The sequence below is a fragment of the Passer montanus genome, unplaced genomic scaffold, assembly GCF_014805655.1.
Source record: "Passer montanus isolate IOZ18808 unplaced genomic scaffold, ASM1480565v1 scaffold73, whole genome shotgun sequence".
Taxonomy (NCBI): domain Eukaryota; kingdom Metazoa; phylum Chordata; class Aves; order Passeriformes; family Passeridae; genus Passer; species Passer montanus.
The window spans coordinates 214,469-234,742 of NW_024372481.1; the positions used below are offsets into that span (position 1 = coordinate 214,469).

At 51.4% G+C, this 20,274-nt stretch overlaps 1 protein-coding gene across 9 annotated transcripts in view; it reads left to right on the forward strand.

Annotated features, from left to right (window-relative positions):
* The first annotated feature begins 759 nt into the window (after window positions 1–759).
* The window catches only part of ADAMTSL2 (ADAMTS like 2), a 29,335-nt gene continuing 9,820 nt past the window's right edge, over window positions 760–20,274 (forward strand). Inside the window, exons 1-13 of one of the 9 annotated variants that reach the window (XR_005630012.1) lie at window positions 760–1,118; window positions 2,655–2,766; window positions 3,621–3,763; window positions 4,303–4,378; window positions 4,736–4,838; window positions 6,383–6,528; window positions 6,631–6,754; window positions 7,712–7,792; window positions 8,497–8,672; window positions 9,564–9,906; window positions 10,574–10,955; window positions 15,719–15,822; window positions 17,654–17,780. Coding sequence is in view for 8 of the 9 variants with exons in the window: in XM_039730809.1 (XP_039586743.1) it covers window positions 2,656–2,766; window positions 3,621–3,763; window positions 4,303–4,378; window positions 4,736–4,838; window positions 6,383–6,528; window positions 6,631–6,754; window positions 7,712–7,792; window positions 8,497–8,672; window positions 9,564–9,906; window positions 10,574–10,955; window positions 15,719–15,822; window positions 17,654–17,780 (1,916 nt within the window). In the remaining variant the exon portion in view is untranslated. Of the gene's footprint in view, window positions 1,119–2,654; window positions 2,767–3,620; window positions 3,764–4,302; window positions 4,839–6,382; window positions 6,529–6,630; window positions 6,755–7,711; window positions 7,793–8,496; window positions 8,673–9,563; window positions 9,907–10,573; window positions 10,956–15,718; window positions 15,823–17,653; window positions 17,781–20,274 lie in introns of those variants that run through there. The other 8 variants (XM_039730809.1, XM_039730810.1, XM_039730811.1 and 5 more) reach the window with 8 other exon arrangements.

Sequence of the window (20,274 nt, forward strand, 5' to 3'; positions counted from 1 at the left end):
GCAGTTTGTTCCCGGGGCTGGTTGGGCTCCCATGGAGGCGATGGCATGGCTCCTGCTGATTTCACGGGGCCGGGCCGGGGCTGTGGAAGCGGCGCTGCCGCGGCCAGGGATAACACAGTGATTTATGGCAGCAATCAGTTGCCACTAGGAGCTGCTTAGGAATTTTCCGATGAAACGGGGATTGCGTCAGAAACCGCTGAGTCATCTCAACTGTTTCATAAAAAAAATAAAAAAATAAAATAGTATATTAAAAAAAAAAAAAAATCCTTTGGCTTTGATGAACTTTTGGTGAAGCACAGACTGAACGTGTCTCGCCTGGGAATTGGGGGGAAAGGGGGAGTACCCCCGTGGGAGGGGGGGGGGGGGGGGAAGCAGAGCATCCTCCCGGGAATGGGGGGAAAATCGGAGCATCCTCCCGGGAATAGGGGGAAAGTGGAGCATCCTCCCGGGAATAGGGGGAAAGTGGAGCATCCTCCCGGGAATGGGGGAGAAAGCGGAGCATTCTCTTGGAAATTGGGGGGAAAGTGGAGCATCCTCCTGGGAATGGGGTGGGGGGGGGAAGCAGAGCATCCTCCCGGGAATGGGGGGAAAATCGGAACATCCTCCCCGGAATGGCGGGGGAAAGTGGAGCATCCTCCCGGGAATGGGGGGGAAGCAGACCATCCTCCGGAAGGTCCCCGGGGAGGGGGATTGCAGCATCCCCCCGGGGCTCCCTGCGCTGCGTGGACCAGCAGGAACGCATGCGTGCGGTGCGGGCTCTCCCCGCCTGTGCCCCCCCGGTCTCGCCTCAGGAAACCGGCTGGCGGCCGCGGGCCGGCGCCGGGGGAGGCGAGGGGTTAACCGGGGTGGGGGCATCCCGGGCCGAGAGGTGTGAATTCCGCCCGCTCTCCCCCTGCCTCCCCCCCGCCGCCGCTATAAGAGCGGCCGGCGCGGGCTGGGGGGAGCCACTGCGGCGGCTCCTCCTCGCTGGAAGCCCCGGCGCTTTTGGCTGCCCTTTGAAGTCGGAGAGGGAGAAGGAGGGAGGGAGCGTCTGGGGCCGCCGCTGCTCCTCTCCGCGCCGCCGCCGCCGCTGCCGCCCGGCCCCGGAGCATCGTCCTGCCCGGCCCCGCCGCCGCCAGGTACGGCCCGTCCCGTCCTGTCCTGTCCTGTCCCATCCCGTCCTGTCCCATCCCGTCCTGTCCCATCCTGTCCCGTCCGTCCCATCCCGGCCCCGCGGGGGTCGCGCCCCGCCGGACCCCTGCCCGCTCCGCGGAGATGGAGCCCCGCATCCCGCACCCGTGCTCCGCATCCCCGCATCCCTGCTCCGCATCGCCGCCCCGCATCGCCCTCCCGCCGCCCGTGCGGGGCTGCCCCGGCACCGGCGACATCCCTCCCCCCTTCCTTAATTTTCCCTTCATTTAAGCACGCAGCCCCGAGCGCCTGTAGGATAAACTCCGAGCGCGCTCTGGTATTGGCTCGGAGTCAGGAGTGTCTGGGAGCCTTAATGAGAACCAAGTGTAAGGCAAGGCTCAGCCACCTGTCCGCGGGATCCCCGGCCAAGCGCTCCGGGCTCCCATTAATCAATGGATCTGCCTCTTGGAAAGGCTGTTCAGCATGCTGCGCCTCTCCCCCAGGGCGATTGCTGAGCGGATTTGGGGACCTGGAAGCCCTCTGGTAATTTTTCTAAGCCAGACAGAAAAGCAGGGCTGGTGTTGCCGGCAATTCCGTGATTTCAAAACCGCTGCAAAAAAAACATTACAAGGAGAAAAAAAAGCCAAGCAAAAATGAGTAGGAAAGAAGCTCTTTATATTGCAGGTCTGCAGTCCTGCCCTCTCCCCCCAGGAGCAGCACCTCTCCCACCCCCCTGCTTCCCAAAGATACTGCCTAACTGCTTTTCAAGGGAAATTAGCTTAGGGGAGGATTTTTTTTTCTTTTCCTCACAGACATGAGCTGCTTTGATTGCCTGGAAGCATGATTTCCTGAAACCTGCTCCTTTCTGGCTCTTGCAGGGAGGTTCACAATAAAACGTATTGTGGTTTTGAGCTGGGTTTTATTTAAGAAAATGCCATTCTGGGTTACTCTCTTTCATGAGGCAGATGGAGAAAGAGATGAAAGGCTGACACTTGGGATAGTTCATTTCTGCTCTTTAATTGTGGGTCGTGTCTTTTCTATAAGAACAACTATCTTCCCTGGGAACCAAGGGGAATTGGAGTGGAATAAATGAAAAAGGGGGAATAATGCCTGTTAATTGCATTTTTTTGTTTTTGAAGCCTTTCATCCCATTCTTCCAGGAGCAGTCCTGTAAATGGGGATATTTAAATGCACTGCTTTTATAGATCCAGGAACACTTCTGGCTACTCACTGTGCTTCGGTGCAAGCCAGGCTTTCTTCCAAGGCAGCCTTGGAGCAGTGTCAGGTGCAGCCACTGGAAACCAATGCAAAGTTGTGGTTTGACAGATAAAAACCGAGCTGGGAAGTGAACCTGTACCGTGTTCATGCTGCTATTAATTAAATAAAACTTCAGGCTCGAGTCCCTGCAGTCACTGGTGGTCGGTGCCACTGAGCAGAGTGGGAATGCTGGAGCAGAGCTGTGGAGCCCAGGCAAGGCAGGTCCTGCTGCTGGGCAGGGGGCTGGCTGGGAGCTGTGCTCAGTGCAGCGTTTGGTTGCTTTTCAGGATGAAGATATCCAAGTGGAGGTGGAGCAGCATCTCTGTCAGTGCTCAGTTGCAGCTGAAAGGCACTCTGGCCCTTCTTCTCGTGGGCAACGTTGTCTTTGTCATAGCTCAGGTAAGGCTATCAGGGTTTTGGGGCCTCTCTGGGCTTTAAAATGCTCTAGTGTCTGGGATGGGAACCCCTTGGGCTGGCAGAGTTGCTCTGTGCATGCACCACATCTCCAAAAATTATGAGGACTTCTGACTTGCCTTCACTCTTTAGTCTGGGCTTAGCCTAAGTTGTACCTACCACAGCTAAGAGCATTCACAGAGCATTTCAAGGACTCTGAAGGGCCATGCCCTGCTCTTGGGTGAGCATCACTCCTTGCTCCCTGCAGTGGCTGAGCTTTCACTTACTTTGCATTCAATATTTGCAGTTCCTCTGCCCTCTGATGCGTGGTCACCACAGAGGGTTGAGCTGGGGGTTTCAGGGACCCTCTGAAGTGACAAACCTGTGCTTGCAGGGAGCGGAGGACCTCCTGCACCCTGCTGGCACCCCCTGGCACCCACTGACCTGCCCTCCTGCTGCAGAAGGGTTTTGCAAGGGTTTGTTGGAGCTCCCAGTGGAGCTTTGAGCTGGAGCTGGCTCTGCAGCTCCCCAAATTCTCTGTGGAGCAAGAGTCAGAGAGCACCAAGAGTCTCGGAGAGTTTAGGGTTGTTTGGGAGCTCGGTTTTGCCAACTGAGCGAAACAATGAGAATTTCCTTTCCTGAGGAATCCCAAATATTGCCACTTCATTCCAATTTTGTAATGAAAACACAATTGCAAGAATGCAGGGATGGAAACCTCAGGCTTGACCTCAGCTGGAGAAGGCAATGCCTGGGTCGAGGGGGGCAGGCTGGGAGGGGAGGGGTGCCCTCAGTGTCCCCACACAGGCTCTGAGGTTTGGATGTGACTCCTGCTTCTCCTCCTTCCCCCGTGCTCCGAGCAGGACCTGACACAGACATCCAACAGCCTGGAGGAGGGCTCAGATGTCACTGCCTACTGGTGGGGAGAGTGGACCAAGTGGACAGCGTGCACCAGGACCTGTGGGGGAGGTGTCAAATCCCAGGAGAGGCACTGCCTGAGGCAGAGGTACAGCACCGTGGGCTGGGATGGGGCTCTGCAGCTGCCTGACCCCAAAGGTCACCACCCAGAGAGCGCACTGGTGGAAATGTGGCTGGGCAAACCCTGCTGGAGCAGGAGGGGATTTCCTGAGCTTTGGGCATCCCTGCCAGGAGCAGCAGCTGAGTGGTTCCTGTGCTGGCCCTGCAGTTTCTCCAGCAGGGCTTGGTGCAGAGGGGCAGCAGGCACAGAGTGAGACTGTTCTCCAGGCTTTGGGGCACAGCAGCCCTTGGTGCAGGGCTGGCTGGGGACTGATTCCATCTGCTTTGTGCCTGGCTCTGCCCTCTCTGGGCAGTGTGGTTGCCAAAAACCACTTTGTAAACCTTGTGCCCAGGCCCCCAACCCATGATACGTCCTGGAATAGTTGGCACAGAGACCTTTGCTACCTGCTCCAGGAACAGATCTCTGTGTGTCTCTGCTCTGTAGACACTGACATTACAGAGAGCAAATGTATTTAAACACGGGAAAATTATTTCTGCCCCCCATCTAACCACCATTTCCTTATTCAGAAGGAAGTCAGTGAGTGGGCTGGCTAATAAAACTTGCACTGGAACATCCAAAAGATACCAGCTCTGCAAAGTCCAAGTAAGGATATCCTTTGTCTTGTTGGGAAAGTCGTGTATGGCATTTCTGGGTCCCTTGGAGAGGGGACACCATTTGTTCTGTAGCTGTCACCCTCTTTCCCCTCCAAGCAGCTGGGGGTTCCCTTCTTTGGTGCCCATCACCAGTGTCTGGGCTTTGGGCATTTTGCCATAAAAACCAGAGAGTGGCTCTGGCAACAATTCCCAGGGGGTTCCTGCAGTGGGGGGAGGAAGAGGAGGAGGAGGAGGATGTGGCCTGGCTGGGCAAGGTGATGGAAACACTCCTTGCAGCTGGTGGTGATGTGCCAGAAACCTTTCCCGCACTTTGTTTCCGTCAGGATGTTAATGTATCCCATTCTAGGAGTGCCCTGTGAACGGAAGGAGCTTTCGAGAGGAGCAGTGTTCATCATTTAACTCCCATGTGTATAATGGCAGGACCTATCAATGGAAACCTTTATATCCTGGTAACAAGACATTCTTTGTGTGTTTCATAATGCTCAGCCAAATATTTTGATAGTTATGATGCTACAGCCCGCAGGAAGGCTCCTCCTCTGCTGTTTTAAAGTGGTTTTTCAGAGGCACAATCAGCTGTCTCCCGAGTTCAAAGGCTTGTTTGGCAGCTGCAGGGTAGCTTGAAAATTAAATAACAACATGAATTCATGTCTGTAGCCTGTGTTGGTCACAGCTCCCAGGGACCAGAGGCTGCAGGAGATGTGAGAGCAGGAGATGTGAGGGCTGTGCTGGCAGGGACAGCCGGGCTCACCCTGACAAGTGTCCTTTGAGCCATTGCTGGCTGTGCTGTTTCAGTGACATTTGGTCTCTCCCACGCCCTTTGTGTGCTCTGTCAAATGTCACCGAGATGCAGGCGGTCACTTTGGTCATCTGGGGTGAGCAAGAGCTGCAGAAACAACTTTGGACTCAGAAATTGAGCTTTTATTGAACTTTTAGGCACTGAACTCCCATCAAAACCAAGCATTAAACACAAGCCATGGAGGAGCTTTAGAGCTGCTGGGAAGTCAGGACCCTTCTCCCGAGGAGGCTCCTGAGCTCAGGTTCTTCAGATCCGCATCTGAGTGCCTAAAAAAAGAGATGGGATCTACTGCAACTTTGTTTTAGGAGTCTCTGTACATACCTAAGAACAATTATCTTCATCAAATCAATTTCCCTGTGTACCAAGCCCCTGGCTCTCCAGCCCTTGCAGGGTCAGTGAGGTAGAACTTGGTCCATGAGCTATTTCTCCTTGGTGGCTTTTGTCCCTTGACGGTGACAATTTCCTTAAACACATTTGCTGTTCAAGCTGACTCACCAGAGAGTTGTTTTGTGTTTGAGCAGGCGTTCATGTGGCTCCTGGGGGATTTGCAGCAGAATATTTTGACACTGATGCTGCCTTGCTTGGGTGTGCAGGCCAGTGGGTCTCTGATTGCTCAGGAGCTGGTGGAGACAAACACTTGGCATTGGGGTTCTGATGCAAATATGATTTTGTCATCTGCTTCCTGTGGATATTATAAAATGTGGGATTACTGTGCTGGTGGGTGCTACCAGCCAGTTGTTTTCTACAGAAAGCAAAGGGTGAATTAAGTCCATCTTGGGTGAATGTTTATGGAAAAGTTATAGATCATAAAAAGCTGAGTTGCTATGGTTTTCAATATAGCCTTACATGTGTATTCCCAACAATGTATGTGTAAACTTAACTCATGTATCAAGTGTTGCTAAGTGCACATGCATGCTTTTGTGTAATGCACGAGTCCTTGCACCAAGCAGTGCTGCTGCCTCAGTGCCTGCCCTGGGCTGGTGATGCCCCTGGCATCCCTGGGGCATCTCTTACAGCACTGTCCAAGTGCCATCTCCTGCCTATCCTGAAACACAAGAGATGGCAGCTTCTGAACTCTCACTGCTCTGCAGTTGTGCTGCTGTTGTTTAGCTTGGCAGAGATTCGCTGGCTTGGGTAGGATGAAAGTTGTGGTGTTTCTGCTGTTTTTGAATCTCTCTTTATATCCTTTCCCCTTAGATGACTATGTTCACATTTCTAGCAAGCCCTGTGACCTTCATTGCACCACTGTGGATGGCCAGAGACAGTTAATGGTTCAGGCCAGGGATGGAACATCCTGCAAATACACGGATTTCCGAGGGGTTTGCGTGTCTGGAAAATGTGAGGTTGTTAAACATTATAGCAAAAATCTCGTTAGTAGCATTCAGAGAATCGCAATGGGTGCGACGTTTGCCTGACCCTCAGCGCTCTGTCTATGCATTTTTTAGCCCATTGGCTGTGATGGCATTCTCTTTTCCACCCACACCTTGGATAAATGTGGAGTTTGCCAAGGAGATGGGAGCAGCTGCACCCACGTAACCGGCAGTTACCGGAAAGGAAATTCTCATCTTGGTAAGGCTCTGGGGACTGGGGGCTTCAGTTGAGAGGGCTGGGTTTAAAATGGACTCATTTTTTTGGTAAATTACTTTCAGGTCTTACCAATTGCCCAATTTAAGTTTTTCCCACGTGTTCTATGTGTGTTAATGCCGTTTGTTTGGGTAGAGAAAATCTTCTTTAAAAAAAACCAAAACAAAACAGGAAATTTGAGTGGTGTTTGTCAGAAGCCAGAGGTCTCTGATGATGAGTGGTTCAAAAGGGTTATGAAAGAGGCTGGTATCTATTTTAGTCTTTTTTAGTCATTTAGCCAAAAACAGGACACTCATGACCCAGTACGACTAGAAATAAACGACTTGTAATAACAGGAAGCAACAATGTCTTGAAAGACCAGGATTTCAAAAATCGGTGTGATGTAAAGCAGCCGAACCTACATGTCCTAAATATAACAATCTAATTCAGGAATTATGATTAATGCTCTCTGAGATGGAGCAAACTGCAGGAACTTCAGTGCTGTGGGAGGACTTGTCCTGTCCCGTCTCTTGTCTGGTGCTAGGCAAAGAGGAGTCAGAGGAGAAACCAGCTCCCACCTCCTGCTGGGGTTTTGGGAATGCTGGCTAATACAGGGATCGACACTGAGCCACACAACAGCTTCTCTAGCTAATAAAACCATCTGTAGATGTATTTTCTTACACCAGTTTAGATAAACATGATGTTTGTGCATGTAAGAACTGAATCCTTTCCCCCCTTGGATTTGTTTTTCCTCCATAAACCAGGACACAATTCCCACATTTTTCTTTCCTGTTACCGATAAGCTCCTGTTTGCAGCCTAGAACACAAAGGGTCGGGCTTTTAAATCCATAGCTCATTAAAAATGTGGGTCCAGGCCAGGGCAGATTGCAGCTCTGCCTGAGGAGGGTTTGGTTCAGATCACTGGTTCCAAAGGTCCTCTGGTTAATCCGTGGTTTCCCGTAGGCTATTCCCTGGTAACGCACATTCCCGCCGGAGCGAGGGATATCCAGATAGTGGAACGGAAAAAGTCTGCAGATGTTCTGGGTGTGTATAACCTCTTGGTACTTCCCTAGGATGCATGCCTATGCTGGTTAATGCTTTTTCCAATGCAGAGCTGGATGTAGTTTTGTCATAGAATCACAGAATATCCTGAGTTGGAAGGGACCCACAGGGATCAGCGAGTCTGTTTGCTGCAGACATGAGTTAAATCCGGAGGCAATGGAAATCCATCCGTGCTGTCCAAGCCAGGGTGTTGCTCCTCCCTGCAGTCCGAGCACCTGGGTTGTGTTTGTCAACACTTTGATTGCTTTAAAGCAGAACATGTTGGTGAATATTACTGGGATTTCAGCGGGGTGTGACAGATGCCCCGGTGCTGGATCACAGATGGCCAAGTGACTTCACCTCTCTGGTGATCCCCTCAACATTCCCCTGCCTGGGGAACGTGCAATGACAACAGCACCAAGGGGATGTGACCTACATGTGGCCTTGCTGAAGTGTTGGTGACCACACACCCATCTCATGGGGGAGGTGACAGAGCTGCTCAGAGTAGTGTGGAAAAATCCAGACTGGCCAAAGAGAAGCACATTTGCTGCCTCAGAGGCTCATGGAGGTGACCAATGCATTGCCATGTAGGAGAATCTCTTGTTTTATTGCTGTGGCACTGATTTCACCCCCTGAACACACCAGGGGCTGCATCCAGAGCTTTGCCCTTGCACGTGACAGCACTGACTGTTCTCTTTCCTTTGAAGCTGTGGCTGATGAAGCTGGGTACTATTTCTTCAATGGGAACTATAAAGTGGACAGCCCAAAGAACTTCAACATTGCAGGCACGGTGTTCAAGTACCGCCGGCCCATGGACGTGTACGAGACTGGGATCGAGTACATTGTTGCCCAGGGACCCACAAATCAAGGGCTGAACATAATGGTGAGCTTTGACTTCTCCTGTTCTCATGGTGGGGAAGAGAAAACCCACCTTGGATTGAGGAAGGGGTGAGCTTGGGAGCACAGTCCTGCCATGGTTTCACATAAGGAGGGGATGGGAGCAGTGAGTCTACTCAGTTCCTTAGCCAACCCTATTTGTCAGTGTTCTTGGATTCAGGCAGGGCTGTCAGTGTGAATCTGGGCTTGGTAACTCCTCTCTGCAGGGAGAAGATGCCTCAGGCACTGCAAGAGGATTTCTCCTCTGGTCCTTGGCATTTTTATCCAAGTTACCTGGCAGGAGAAGCAAAAATAAGAAAATGGGCCAGAGCTTAGACAAGTGCATAAACCTTAAACCCCAATTCTTTCTCAAAAGCAAACCATGTAAAACCAGGTATTTGGAGAAAAGTCCCTTAATTTTCTTCTGGGCAGCCAGCCAGAGCCCAACTCCTGACATCTTCCATGTAGCCCCAGGCTCCTCTGGAAGGGGAAGGGATTGTTGCTTAAAAAGCATTACACCACTATGAGGCTCTCTCAGCTGGGAGTCTCCAGCCCCAGTGGGGTGTAGTAGCTGCAGGGGAGGGTGTGCTCCTATAAAACCACAAAAAGTGGCTTTGCAAGTGATGTTCTTGTGAAGTGGCTGCCCCAAGCCTCTGATCACTCAGTGGCCAAGGAAGAAGTGTGACCTGTGGCTCCTGGGATTAATCCCCATGGCAGCACTGCCAAATAACTTTGGGAAAATGGTGCAGGGTTGCAGCAGGAAGAAGTTGGCACTGTGAAGGAAAACAGACTGGAAATAGCAAAACTGATGCTCCTCAACTGTCAGGTCCAAGATGAATCCCATGTTTTGCGTGCCACAAATTCCCTGCACCCACTAATAACTTGATGTCTTTGCTAGGTCTGGAATCAAAATGGCAAGAACCCATCCATCACGTTTGAGTACACTCTCCTGAGGAAGCCACACTCAAAGAGTCTGCAGCCCATCTACTACACCTTCTCTGAGTCGGAGAGCGAGGAGAGCCGAGAGTTCGATGGAGACGTGCCATTGGGCTTTATCCAGCACAATGCAACCTATTTTGGGAAAATCTCCAGGGAAAGGATAGACTTGGAGAACCAGGTGTTTGGAAGGCAGGACACGGAGGAAGATTTAAACTTGAGCAAAGGTCAGGAAACCAATGAGGTCTATGAAAGAGCAGAAACAATTGACTGTGAGCCAAAACTGAAGGGCAAACAACCCCAAGGTAAGGAGGAGACTTGGGCCTCACTGTTCTGCTTCTCAGAGCTCTTGTTGAGAAATGCTCTGTTTCTACCTCTGGTGGTTCTGCTGGTTTGTGTTTTGGAAACCTCGGAAAGTTCTTTAAAACATCTCTGCTCACAAATCCTCTTTGCCCTTCAGATTCTGGTTTCTGGTGGGGGCGTGCGGGGGGTGGACACCGGGTGAGATCTCCCCGCTGGTGCCCTGCTGTGCTTTGCCTCATGCCAAGGACAGGAGGGAGCCCTGGGTGCACAAAACTCCCCATCACAACACCTCCCATCACCTCCCACCCCTCCAAAGCCCCCAGAAACTCCTTGCCATTTGAGTCCCTTGGGCATCCCACCCCAAAGTGCCTGGAGTGCCTTCCCAGCATGGCTGCATGGGCTGTGGGGCCACGGGAGCACCTTCCTTTCACCTCTGCTATTGCTTCGGGCAGTGCTGAGCTCCCCTCTGGCCACACCATAGCAGGATAAGCCCCCCCAAAGCTGCAGACCCTTGAGAGCCCCATGAGATGCCCCCTCCCCTGCCTCTGGCCCCCTGTGTGGCTGCTCAGGCTCTGGCGCGTCCCCGCTGCTCCGGGCTGCTTCTCCCTCCCAGCCTCGATGCATTTTGTGGTTGTCACTGTGGTTTCCCCCCTGTTGGCTCCAATCTAGATTCAAACGTAACCAGGTCTACTTACCAGACAGACCATGACGACAGAGAGCCCGAGGCCAGGCTCAGCTCCAGGGAGTTCCTTCTGGAGAACGCCATCACCGACAAGCTGCTGGGCAAGACCTCGGACTCCAAGGAGCTGCTGCTCAACATGACCATGAACAGCATCTTTGCCCAGGGAGACCCGACCAACTCGGTGGGGTCACCCATTGACAGCCTCTACGTGGACTACGAGGACAGCGATGGCCTCGTGAGCTACTCGGTGAACAGCACCTTCATGGAGCTGAGCAATGGCAAAGCCACCAACTCCTCTGCAGAGTCGCCCTTCTCCAACGCCACCGCCACCATGAGCAGCCCTCAAGGGAACAGAACCCACAAAGCAAGGTAGGAGACGTGCCTTAAATTGCAGTAAATACAATTTATTGCTGTAATATCTCTGTGCTCAATGCATGGTTTCCATCTCTCTGGAAGCAGGAGGTAAGTGGGGGTGGGATGTGGAAATGTTCTGTTGGGAGTTAATCGGGAAGGAAGGGCCAGAGGTTTGGGGGCAGGAAGTCATGAGAGCATTTAAGCAAGAGGAAATCTCAATGTCCCCCTTGGTGGGCCTGCAGGAGTCCATGCTGATGTTTGTCAGCTGGGACCTTGCTCTGTGCTGTCACAGCTTCTTGTCAGAGCCACGACCACGAAGAATCCTCTTGCTTTTGCCTTCTCTTGTCATCCTGCTCCCACTCCCCTGCCCCTTCCTCCAAGTTCTGATGCAGCAGAAGTTGGTCCTGGCCCCTTTTCACCCACCCTGTCAAGTTCCACCCACGATCCTCCTCCCTTGGGATGGCAGGAATATGCTTCCAGCAGCTCCCAGGTGTGGCCCTGCCACCAGGAGCTCCACTGTAGGTCCTGCAGGAACAGCCTGGATTTGTTGCCTCAGCAGCTGCCGAAGCAGCTCAGGGAGTGCCAGCTTGGACAGGAATATCCAAAGCTCTGCAGTAGCAGCTCACTGGTTGATACTGGGACCATCACCCCAGGACTCCTTTAGATGGCTGGTTTCAGTGGAAGTGGGGAGGTAAAGAAAGGCCTAATGTAGCTTTAGCAGCAGGTTTTGCTCTGGGGAAGGGTGGAAGGAAGTCTTGGGTAGGTGCTGATCCCCAAGCCTTTATCTATCAGCTTTTGAGATGTCCCAGGGCTCTCTGGGGAGCAGCCTTGATTCCCAGCTCAGAACTCATCTCATTCCCAGTCACACAGGGACTGAGATGGGGCCAGTGCTCACAGCAGCAATTATCCTTCCAATTAGCCCTCCCTCATGGTCAGCCACCCATGAGAGCACTCCCTGGGCAGCTTGAGCTGACACTGGGGCCTTGGGAGTATCCAGGTCCCAGAGCCAGGTGTGGATTTGGGTCCCACTGTGCATCCCCACAGCACCCCAGCCTCCTGTCAGCCTCCTCCTGGACCTGTAAAACACAGGATAAGATGCTGAGCTTGAGGAGATGCAAAGCCCTGAGCAGATGCTCCCTCTGGTTAGAGTTAGCTGGATTTCCCCACAACTTCCACTACGTTATGCTAAAGACACTCGTGCTACAGAAAATGGCCATGCAGCCAAATGGATCCACAAACTTCTTAATGATAAGAACATGAAAACGTTGCCAAGGGCTTGAATCTATCATCTCTCCTCGTGGCTTGGCTTGGGAGTGCTGCCTTCAGCTGCCAAAGCAAGCATTTCATCGTCTCTGACACAGAGGGCAGAGCCCTCAGCTCCCCTTACCCTGCCCTGGGGCAAGGAGGGGACTGTCCTGGACCCCATCACACATCCCTGTGTCCCCTCAGCTGCCATCCTGTACCCCAAAACTCTGCCCTAGCAGCTGTGAAATGGGGGCAGTGCTTCCCTACCTCCTGGGAATACAGGGAGCTTGGCTTTTACAGGACAGTCACAGAACACTGTGCCTCCAGTGCAGCTTTTTGGGTGCTAAAAAGCTCCTTGCACTGTCCCTGGCTGCCCAGCTATTGATAACAGGGATTTAAACCCCTTCAGGAATGTCAGCCAGCACTGACATCTTTTTCCACCTGTTCTTCCCTTGGTTTTGTTCCACAGTGCCCCCTGTTCTCCTATCTCTCTCTCTCTCTGGAACAAAATACAAATTTTCAGATCAAAACATTGATACCCAGACTAGTTTTGCACCAGCCAAAAAGGCTGAGAGATGCTCAGGTCCTTTCTGGCTCCATCCTTTCCTGGTGAGGAGCTGAAAGACCAGGCTGGGGGCAGCTGGGGTGCCTCTGTTTGGAGACAAAAAGAAGAGGCAGGAAGAGAGGAAGGCAACAAAACAACCTGCACCTCATTTGCAGAGGGTGGCATGGGATGTGTCAGCACAGCCTGGTTGTTCCCAGGCTTTATCGCTTCCCCTAATTTTAATTTATTTCCTAAAGCCCAGTTGCTGCTGTAACTCTGATCACTAAGCTGGATCTCCAGGGTGGGAATGAGGGATGAGGAGCTCCAGCTCAGCCCCTGAGGGCAGGATTAAGGCTCCTGCTGGCACCAGCATGGGGATAAAGCCCAAACTGGCAGTGGGATGAGGGGTTTGCTGTATCATGGGACTGGAACTGTCCCACCAGAAGGGAGGGAGCTGGAGGGGACAAACAGAACTGTGCTGAAGCAATCAGGGGTGGGACACCAGGAAAATCTCTTGTCCTGGGGTGAGGCAGAGTGAGGAATTCCCATCTTTGGGAAAGGGCAAGGCCCTGCAGGCCCAGGCTGGTACTGGGGGCAGGAGCTTGGACTTTAGACCTCCCAAATCCTTCCCAAGATCAGTTTGGGATGGGTTGTGGCTTTTTGCTCATTTTCATTCCCTGCCAGTGAACAAGCAAGGGAAGCTCAGCTCTCTGGAGTCTGTCCATGGGGGCAGTGTGGTTCGGGGTGGAGGAGTTCATTTCTTACTGAACCACTGCAGTGTGGATGGAGGCACCCAGGAGCACCTTGCACCAGTGTGGGGTGTCCTGTTTCCTCTCTGGAAACAAATCCAGCTGGGATGGATGGCTTGGTGGCTCTTGTGCTGCTTTTCCTCTCCTGGAGCAGCTGAAAACCTTTCTGGGGTGTGCTGGGACAGATCCAGGCGCCCTCCATGCCAGTGTGCAGCCAGGGCTGGGCCTGCAACAGGAGCCACGAGTTTGTCCCTTTGCTTAGGAACAAAAACCAAAATAAAACACAGAAATGGAAGCCAGGGAGTGTGGATGTTGATCTGTGGTGGATTTGTGTGCATTTGTCAGGGTTATTCCTCTGCTTTGGGAACTGATTTGGGAAAAGGGGCAGCCCAGAACTCAGTTAAGGGTGAGGAGCTGGTGCTAATTTTTGGTGCTGTGTCTTGCTTGAAAAGCTGATTAAAAGCTCAAGAAGCAAATGAGTGACTTTATTATTTAGCTCATAATAAAGAGGAAAATTGAAATAAAAGAGAAAATGCTCCCAGTTTTGTTGGACAATGGGCTGCTGTCTGCATTGAGAGGAGAACAAAGTGACAGTTTTGTCTTTGCTGGAAATGAGCTGCCCTGTGTCCAAATGTCTGATTCCTCTGGAAAGATCTTGTCCCTGGGACCTTGTCATACATAGAAGCTCTTTATTTGGGATCACATACACTAAAGGGACACTGTTGAAAGATTTACTGTCCTTAGATGTGGGATAAAGCTTATTTTGAAGATTTTATCCTTTTAAAGATAGAGAAGTCCTGGTCACAGGATAACTTGGTGTTTACTTTGGTGCCTCGAAGATCAGGGGATAGACTGGAGGATCTGGATAATATTTCGAGGCAAATTAAAGTACAAAAAGCAGATGTTGACTATGTTTTAATGACAAGTGTCATTTGTGAGCCCTCTCCTGGCTGGGTGGCAGCTGGTGGCACAGGGCAGGGATCAGGAGCTGGTGTGGGTCCCCAGGCAGAGCTGCTGTGGCAGATAAAACACTATTTATAGTGAGCTGAGGTTGTTATTTTTCCACCAAAAAAAAAAAAAATAGTCACATTCATTTCAGTTCCATTTCAAGTGCAGGAAGTGACCATTTGCCAAACTGACAGAGGCAAAATCAACAGGGAAAATGAGATTGTTGTTGTTTTTAATCCTTCTGGAGGCTCAGTGCTGGCGGTGGAAGGAGGGTGGGTCGGAAAGGAAACGGCTGGATTCTCAACAGTGTCCTTTTAAAGGTTGATTTGATAGGCTGGACCTCAACTTTTTCTTACAAACAACAAAATAAGGCAATTTCAGAGCTTCTGCTGCCTAGAAATCATACAAGCTGCATATCCTGCCAGGCCAGAGACAACTGGATGTGAGGATACAACCTTGTACACTATTCCAGTGTAGCTGTTTCAAGGGTTTGGACAAAGGTATGAGAACAGAACCGAAGCCTTTTGTTGTAAAGGTGCAGTATCCCTGAGGTGTTCCCCCCTCCCAGCACGGGGAGCAGCTGCAATTCTTGCTTGCATAAATGTTTTTTCTCACCCAGGCTGATTCTGTTACTCCTCTCCCTGTGGCATTTTGTGTTTGAGCACAGCTTGGAGCTGAGAGATGCAAATTCCCCACTTGACACCCAACGAAATAAATCAGACCAAAACCAGAATGGCAAAATCAGTGGGCTTTGAGGGGCGAGCTCAGAAACTCCTGTGCTGGCTTTTGGAGATTGGAGCAGCCAAAATCTCTGCTGCACTGAGCAGCACGAGTGGGTTTGCCCAGCCCTGGAGACACAGGGGAGGAGATACTGCACCTTTAGTCACTGTGTGCCGAGGGCCAGGTGTATTTGAGCAGAAAATGCAAACTTTTTGTTAAATTCTGAACTGTTTCTACTTGTGGGTATTTTTATCCCATTCTCTCTATTTCTAGACAGTGGAAGCTCTGCCTCTAACCGGGCTGGGGATTCTACTTGGGGCTCAGGACAGGTATGTTGTGAAACTAAAAAAAATTAAAAATTGATTCAAACAAACGAACCTCCCAAAAAATCAGAACAACCAAACCCAACCAAAGCCAAACCAAGCACATCCCCTCCCAAACCCAAACCCAATCGAACTGCAGCCAGATGTGTGTGTCTGTTGTGGGCTGTCACTGCTCGCCTTGTAAATGCCTTTTTTTTGTTTTGTTTTGTTTTTTTCTTTCTTTTTTTTTTTTTGTTTGCTTATTGCTAGAAACAGATTGAAGTTGTTAAGAAAGGGCCAAGGTGTGAGTGCTGCTGACATGTACAGGTGGAAGCTTTCCTCCCATGAACCCTGCAGCTCTACATGCACCACAGGTAGTTACAAGAAGCAGCCAAATTCTGCACAACCTGCTGAAATCATCTGGTGTGTGAGTCCATTTTATGTCTGCTAGGGATGGGAAGGAGCTGGTGATGTTTAGGGGATCTCATGAGCTCTGCTTTAGCACGACCCCAGCTCTGCTGTGCCCGGGGGCAAAGGTGGGGAGAGGAGCTGGGGGCTGAGCATGCAAAGCCCACCGAGCTCTCAGGTGTGTTGAGGACCAGGAGGTGGTGCCCAATGTGTCCATCATCCCTCCAAACATCCTCCCTTTGGGAAGCTCTGAGCACTGCCTTCACTTCCCATCACTCTGTGTCCCCCCTGGGGCTCAGCAGGATCCCCCAACCTGTCCTGAGCCTCCTTTTTTTTCCCCTCTTCCTCACCTTTTTGACAGCTTCAATGGGTTTGAAAAGCTGCTTCCCTGCAGAGAGAAATTTTAAAGATTGTTCAGCTCTGGCAGGAAACACAATAGCATTTGGCTTTTTGATTATGTTTTGTTTCTCCCACTCCTTCTACCCTGGAGCCTGAGCTCAGCTGCGAGGGTGTAAATCTGGAACAGTGACAGAGATGCCAGGGATATCGAAACTGAGCCTCTATTCTTCAGGCAGAAATTCCCTCTTTTTGCATTAATTCCTCCCTTTTTGCCCCCTGAAAAGCTTCAAGGCACCTGATCTCCTCCCTCACCCCCTGGTTAGGGGGTCCTGTCGATCCCTTGGGATGAATCAGGCGTGTGGGTTGTGCACTTGTCTGTGCTGCCCCTGAAATTATCCAGAGCCTGCAGTGCTTCTGGAATTAAAAAGAGGGAAAGGAGTGGGAGAGAGGAGTTTACAATCTCAGGGACATATCTTAAAAGATCAAATGCAAGGATTTTACATTTTAAGCATTTGCTCTGGTCTGGCAGCCTCGTGCCTGCAGCAGGAGCTTTGTGAGCCATCCCTTTCCCCAGGATCCTGTCATCCACATGTTCTGGGAGATTTTTGACTTCTTTGATCCCCTCTGAATAAATTTCTCCCTTGGCTGGGCCAGCCTGCTCTGCCCTGGTTTGCAGCAAGCCGAGAGAGGTTTAACTCAAATTTCTCCTTTCTCACTGCCTTTTCTCACTGACATATCGCAGAGAGGCAAGGCCATGTCAAGAGCTGTAGATCTTTTTTTAGTTTCATGTAAACCATATGTTCCCCAGAGCTGCAATTCTTGTTACCTGTAGCCAGAGCAGCCTCCTGGTCCCCAGCCAGGTCCCAGAATGGACTTCCCAACATTTACTCTGGCACGGGAGGCTGTGGGGGAAAAGGTCTCGCTCTGCCGGCACCGGCTGCCGCTGCCTCGGAGGGGGAGCAGGAGGGGCAGGACCTGCCTTGCCAAATCTCCAGGATCCCTGCCTTGGCCTGGAGCTCTGGATGCACCTGGGGAGCACCTGGTGCAAAAAGAGGGGTGTAATGCCCAGGGAGAGTGGGGGATGGAGCGGGTTGGGGACAGTTTGCTGTCGCCTCCACCCACCACTCTGTCTGCCGAGCAGACTCGTGGCCCTGAGTATTTCCTATAAAAATGTGTTAGTCATATATTGGTTTTGGTGGTAAGCCCTGGCAGGGGTGGCCATGCCATGCTCTCCTCTGAGCTGGCCAAACTCAAGCACACTGCTCAGATTGGTGGGGTGGCCACTGTGATATTCCCTCCCAGCAGCACCCATCCCACGGGACAGGAACTCCAGCTTTGCACAGGGAGGAAGCTCTGAGAAATGCAGCTAAAACCAGAAAAAAAACAACAACAAAAAAGAGTTTGGATGTGCAGCTCACCAAGCACCGTGCTGTGTGTGTGTGTTCTCTCTGACCCCAGGAGTGATGTCCACATATGCCATGTGTGTTCGCTATGATGGGATCGAAGTGGACGACACCTACTGTGATGCCATGACCCGGCCCGAGCCCATCCATGAGTTCTGTGCTGGGAGAGAGTGCCAGCCAAGGTACCACCTGCACAGGGCACTCCTGGAGTGCTTTCTCTGCCCTGGATGTCTTTTTGGGGAGGGTTGGTGTGGATTTGAGGGGCAGCAGGAATGGCCCACAGCACCCCCATCCCTCCTCCCTTAATTCCATCTGGGAGGCAGCAAGAATTTCCTCCTGAGTGCTTTAGCTCAAGGTTAAAACTTCCATAAATCCTGTCAGAGTTGGCACCTGGGGCTCCCAGCAGGTCCAGCTTGGAGCAGTGCAGGATCATCCTGCCCTGCCTGGCACATGGAAAAGGTGTGAGTGAATTGAGTGGAGGGCTGGGCTTGCAAATGTGCCACAAGCCAAGCCCTGTGATCCCTCCAGCGGCAGTGCAGGATCATCCTGCCCTGCCTGGCACATGGAAAAGGTGTGAGTGAATTGAGTGGAGGGGCTGGGCTTGCAAATGTGCCACAAGCCCAGCCCCGTGATCCCTCCAGCATCCCAAACCTCACTGGGGTTTGCTTGTACTGGGGCAAGAGCTGGTGCAGAGAGGAGCTTGTGCTGAAAGTCCTTTGGAAAGTTTTCCTTCTGATGTGGCTCTGAATCCAAGCAGTGACCACAGTCTGGAGCCAGGCTGTCCAGCTGCTGTGGAGGCTGGGAGGCGTGCAGGGCACAGAGGGTTTGGGCAGGACAGACCCATGTCTGGCAGAGAAAGGGGTATTTACCAGTGATTTACCAGTGACTTCAGCTGGGGAGCACTGGGAGCTCGTGGGGTGACCAACAGCACTTGGGCAGACAGGAAGATGCTTGGGCTGGCAAGGCTTTTCAAAGAAAAAATGTTAATTTTGCATGATCTGGATGGGGAAGTCCTTTGTTTCATTTCCCTTCTGAAGCTAGGTGACACCTCTTAAATGACATCTCCAAATGTGTGACATCCCCCTAGGGCTGCTTGCTGTGCCTGGAGCCCCATATGGGGTGTGAGGCCTGGGGAAAGCTGGGGCTGGGGCTCTCCTGCTGGGAGAACAACAGCAGTGGGGACCTGGGGGCTCCCACCTCCAGAGAAGCTGGGAATTCTGATCCATTCAGATTTTTAGCTCATTCTTTAATTGCTGTAATATCCCTGTACTGTAAAAAACGTGATCTTTTATGTTTTTTTCCTCGGATTGCAAGCTGCTCCTCTCTTGTCAGGACGGAGGTGGCAGGGGACAGTAAAGGACAGGCAGTGCTTGGAGCAGATCCCAGCTCTGCCAGCCTGTCACTTGTGCTTAGCAGAGTCAGACTGATGGTGGGACATGAACGTGTGTCCCACCAGGGCTCCGTGTGACATTACTGCTGGCATCTGCAGGGTGATGGACGGCGTGTCCTCCCTGTACTTCAGCTGAGCAGGCAAAAATGGAGGCCAAACAAGGGCAAAAAGCCTGACAGAAATGTGCTGGCAGAGCCCCTGGTGACAAACGCTCACTTGTCACCGAGGACACTGGGCCAGGCCCTGTCATGCCACCCTTCCTCCTGACAAGCTGGTTTCAGCTTCAGGCACAAGCTGGGGGCTGCAGGGTGAGCCCAGCATATGTTGATGCTTCCCATCCCTTGGGAAAAGCTCTCAGGAGTTGGCAGCCTGGCTGCAGCTCACTCCTCCCTTGATGCTGTTGAGTCAGGGATGGAATGAAAGACTCCAGTCTTCACGAGGTGAATCAGAAGGCAATTTAATGAAAAGTACTGCAAATTTTGTAATGTGACTTGTTAAGCTGAGATTTGATTGGTCTCAAAGTGAAACCCTCTCACAGTACTGGTGAGCTATGAACAGCACACTCTGGAGAGCCATATCTATAAACAATGGTTACAGAAAGAGAGATAAGAATTGTTTGAATTCTTTTCTTTAAGTTTCCCATTGTCGCAATATGACACGAAATGAACGACACTCACACTGAGATGTCTAAGGCAAAAAAGTGCATTTATTTCTGGATCTTGATATTTATAGAATTCTAAAAGTGACCACAGATCGGAGGATGAAATTGCTACCTCTCCAACCACACTGGTCAAACCAACAGTCCATCAATTCTCTCCTCCTCTAGAAAGGAATGCAAAACAATCATTATTTACACAAAAAGTGCATGAGAAACTCCATTACAAAAACGTAAACATCAAAAGGCTTAGAAGAACTTTAGAAGAACAGGGTGACATCCCACAGCTTCCCAGGATTTTCCTGGGACAGCTATGCCTCTCTCTACTCAGAGAATATGTGATTACACTTCTTTCTCAGGCAGGGCTCTCCCATGGGCTGCCCATGGGGTGACAGGCTCTGTTCCCTGCCCAGGTGTGCGGGATCCACATTCTCTGAACCTGAGAGAAGCAGAGAAAAGAATGATCAAAACAATTCTTATCTCATTTGCTGCTCCTGTGTTGTGCCAAAGTAGAACGCAACATGGAGATTATTTACCCGAAATGATGGGGTTTTGTTTCCTTGGCCTGTCAGGGCCAAGCACGTGTGCAGACTGTTGGTCAGCAGACAGTCACAAGATTCTGGACAGTTGA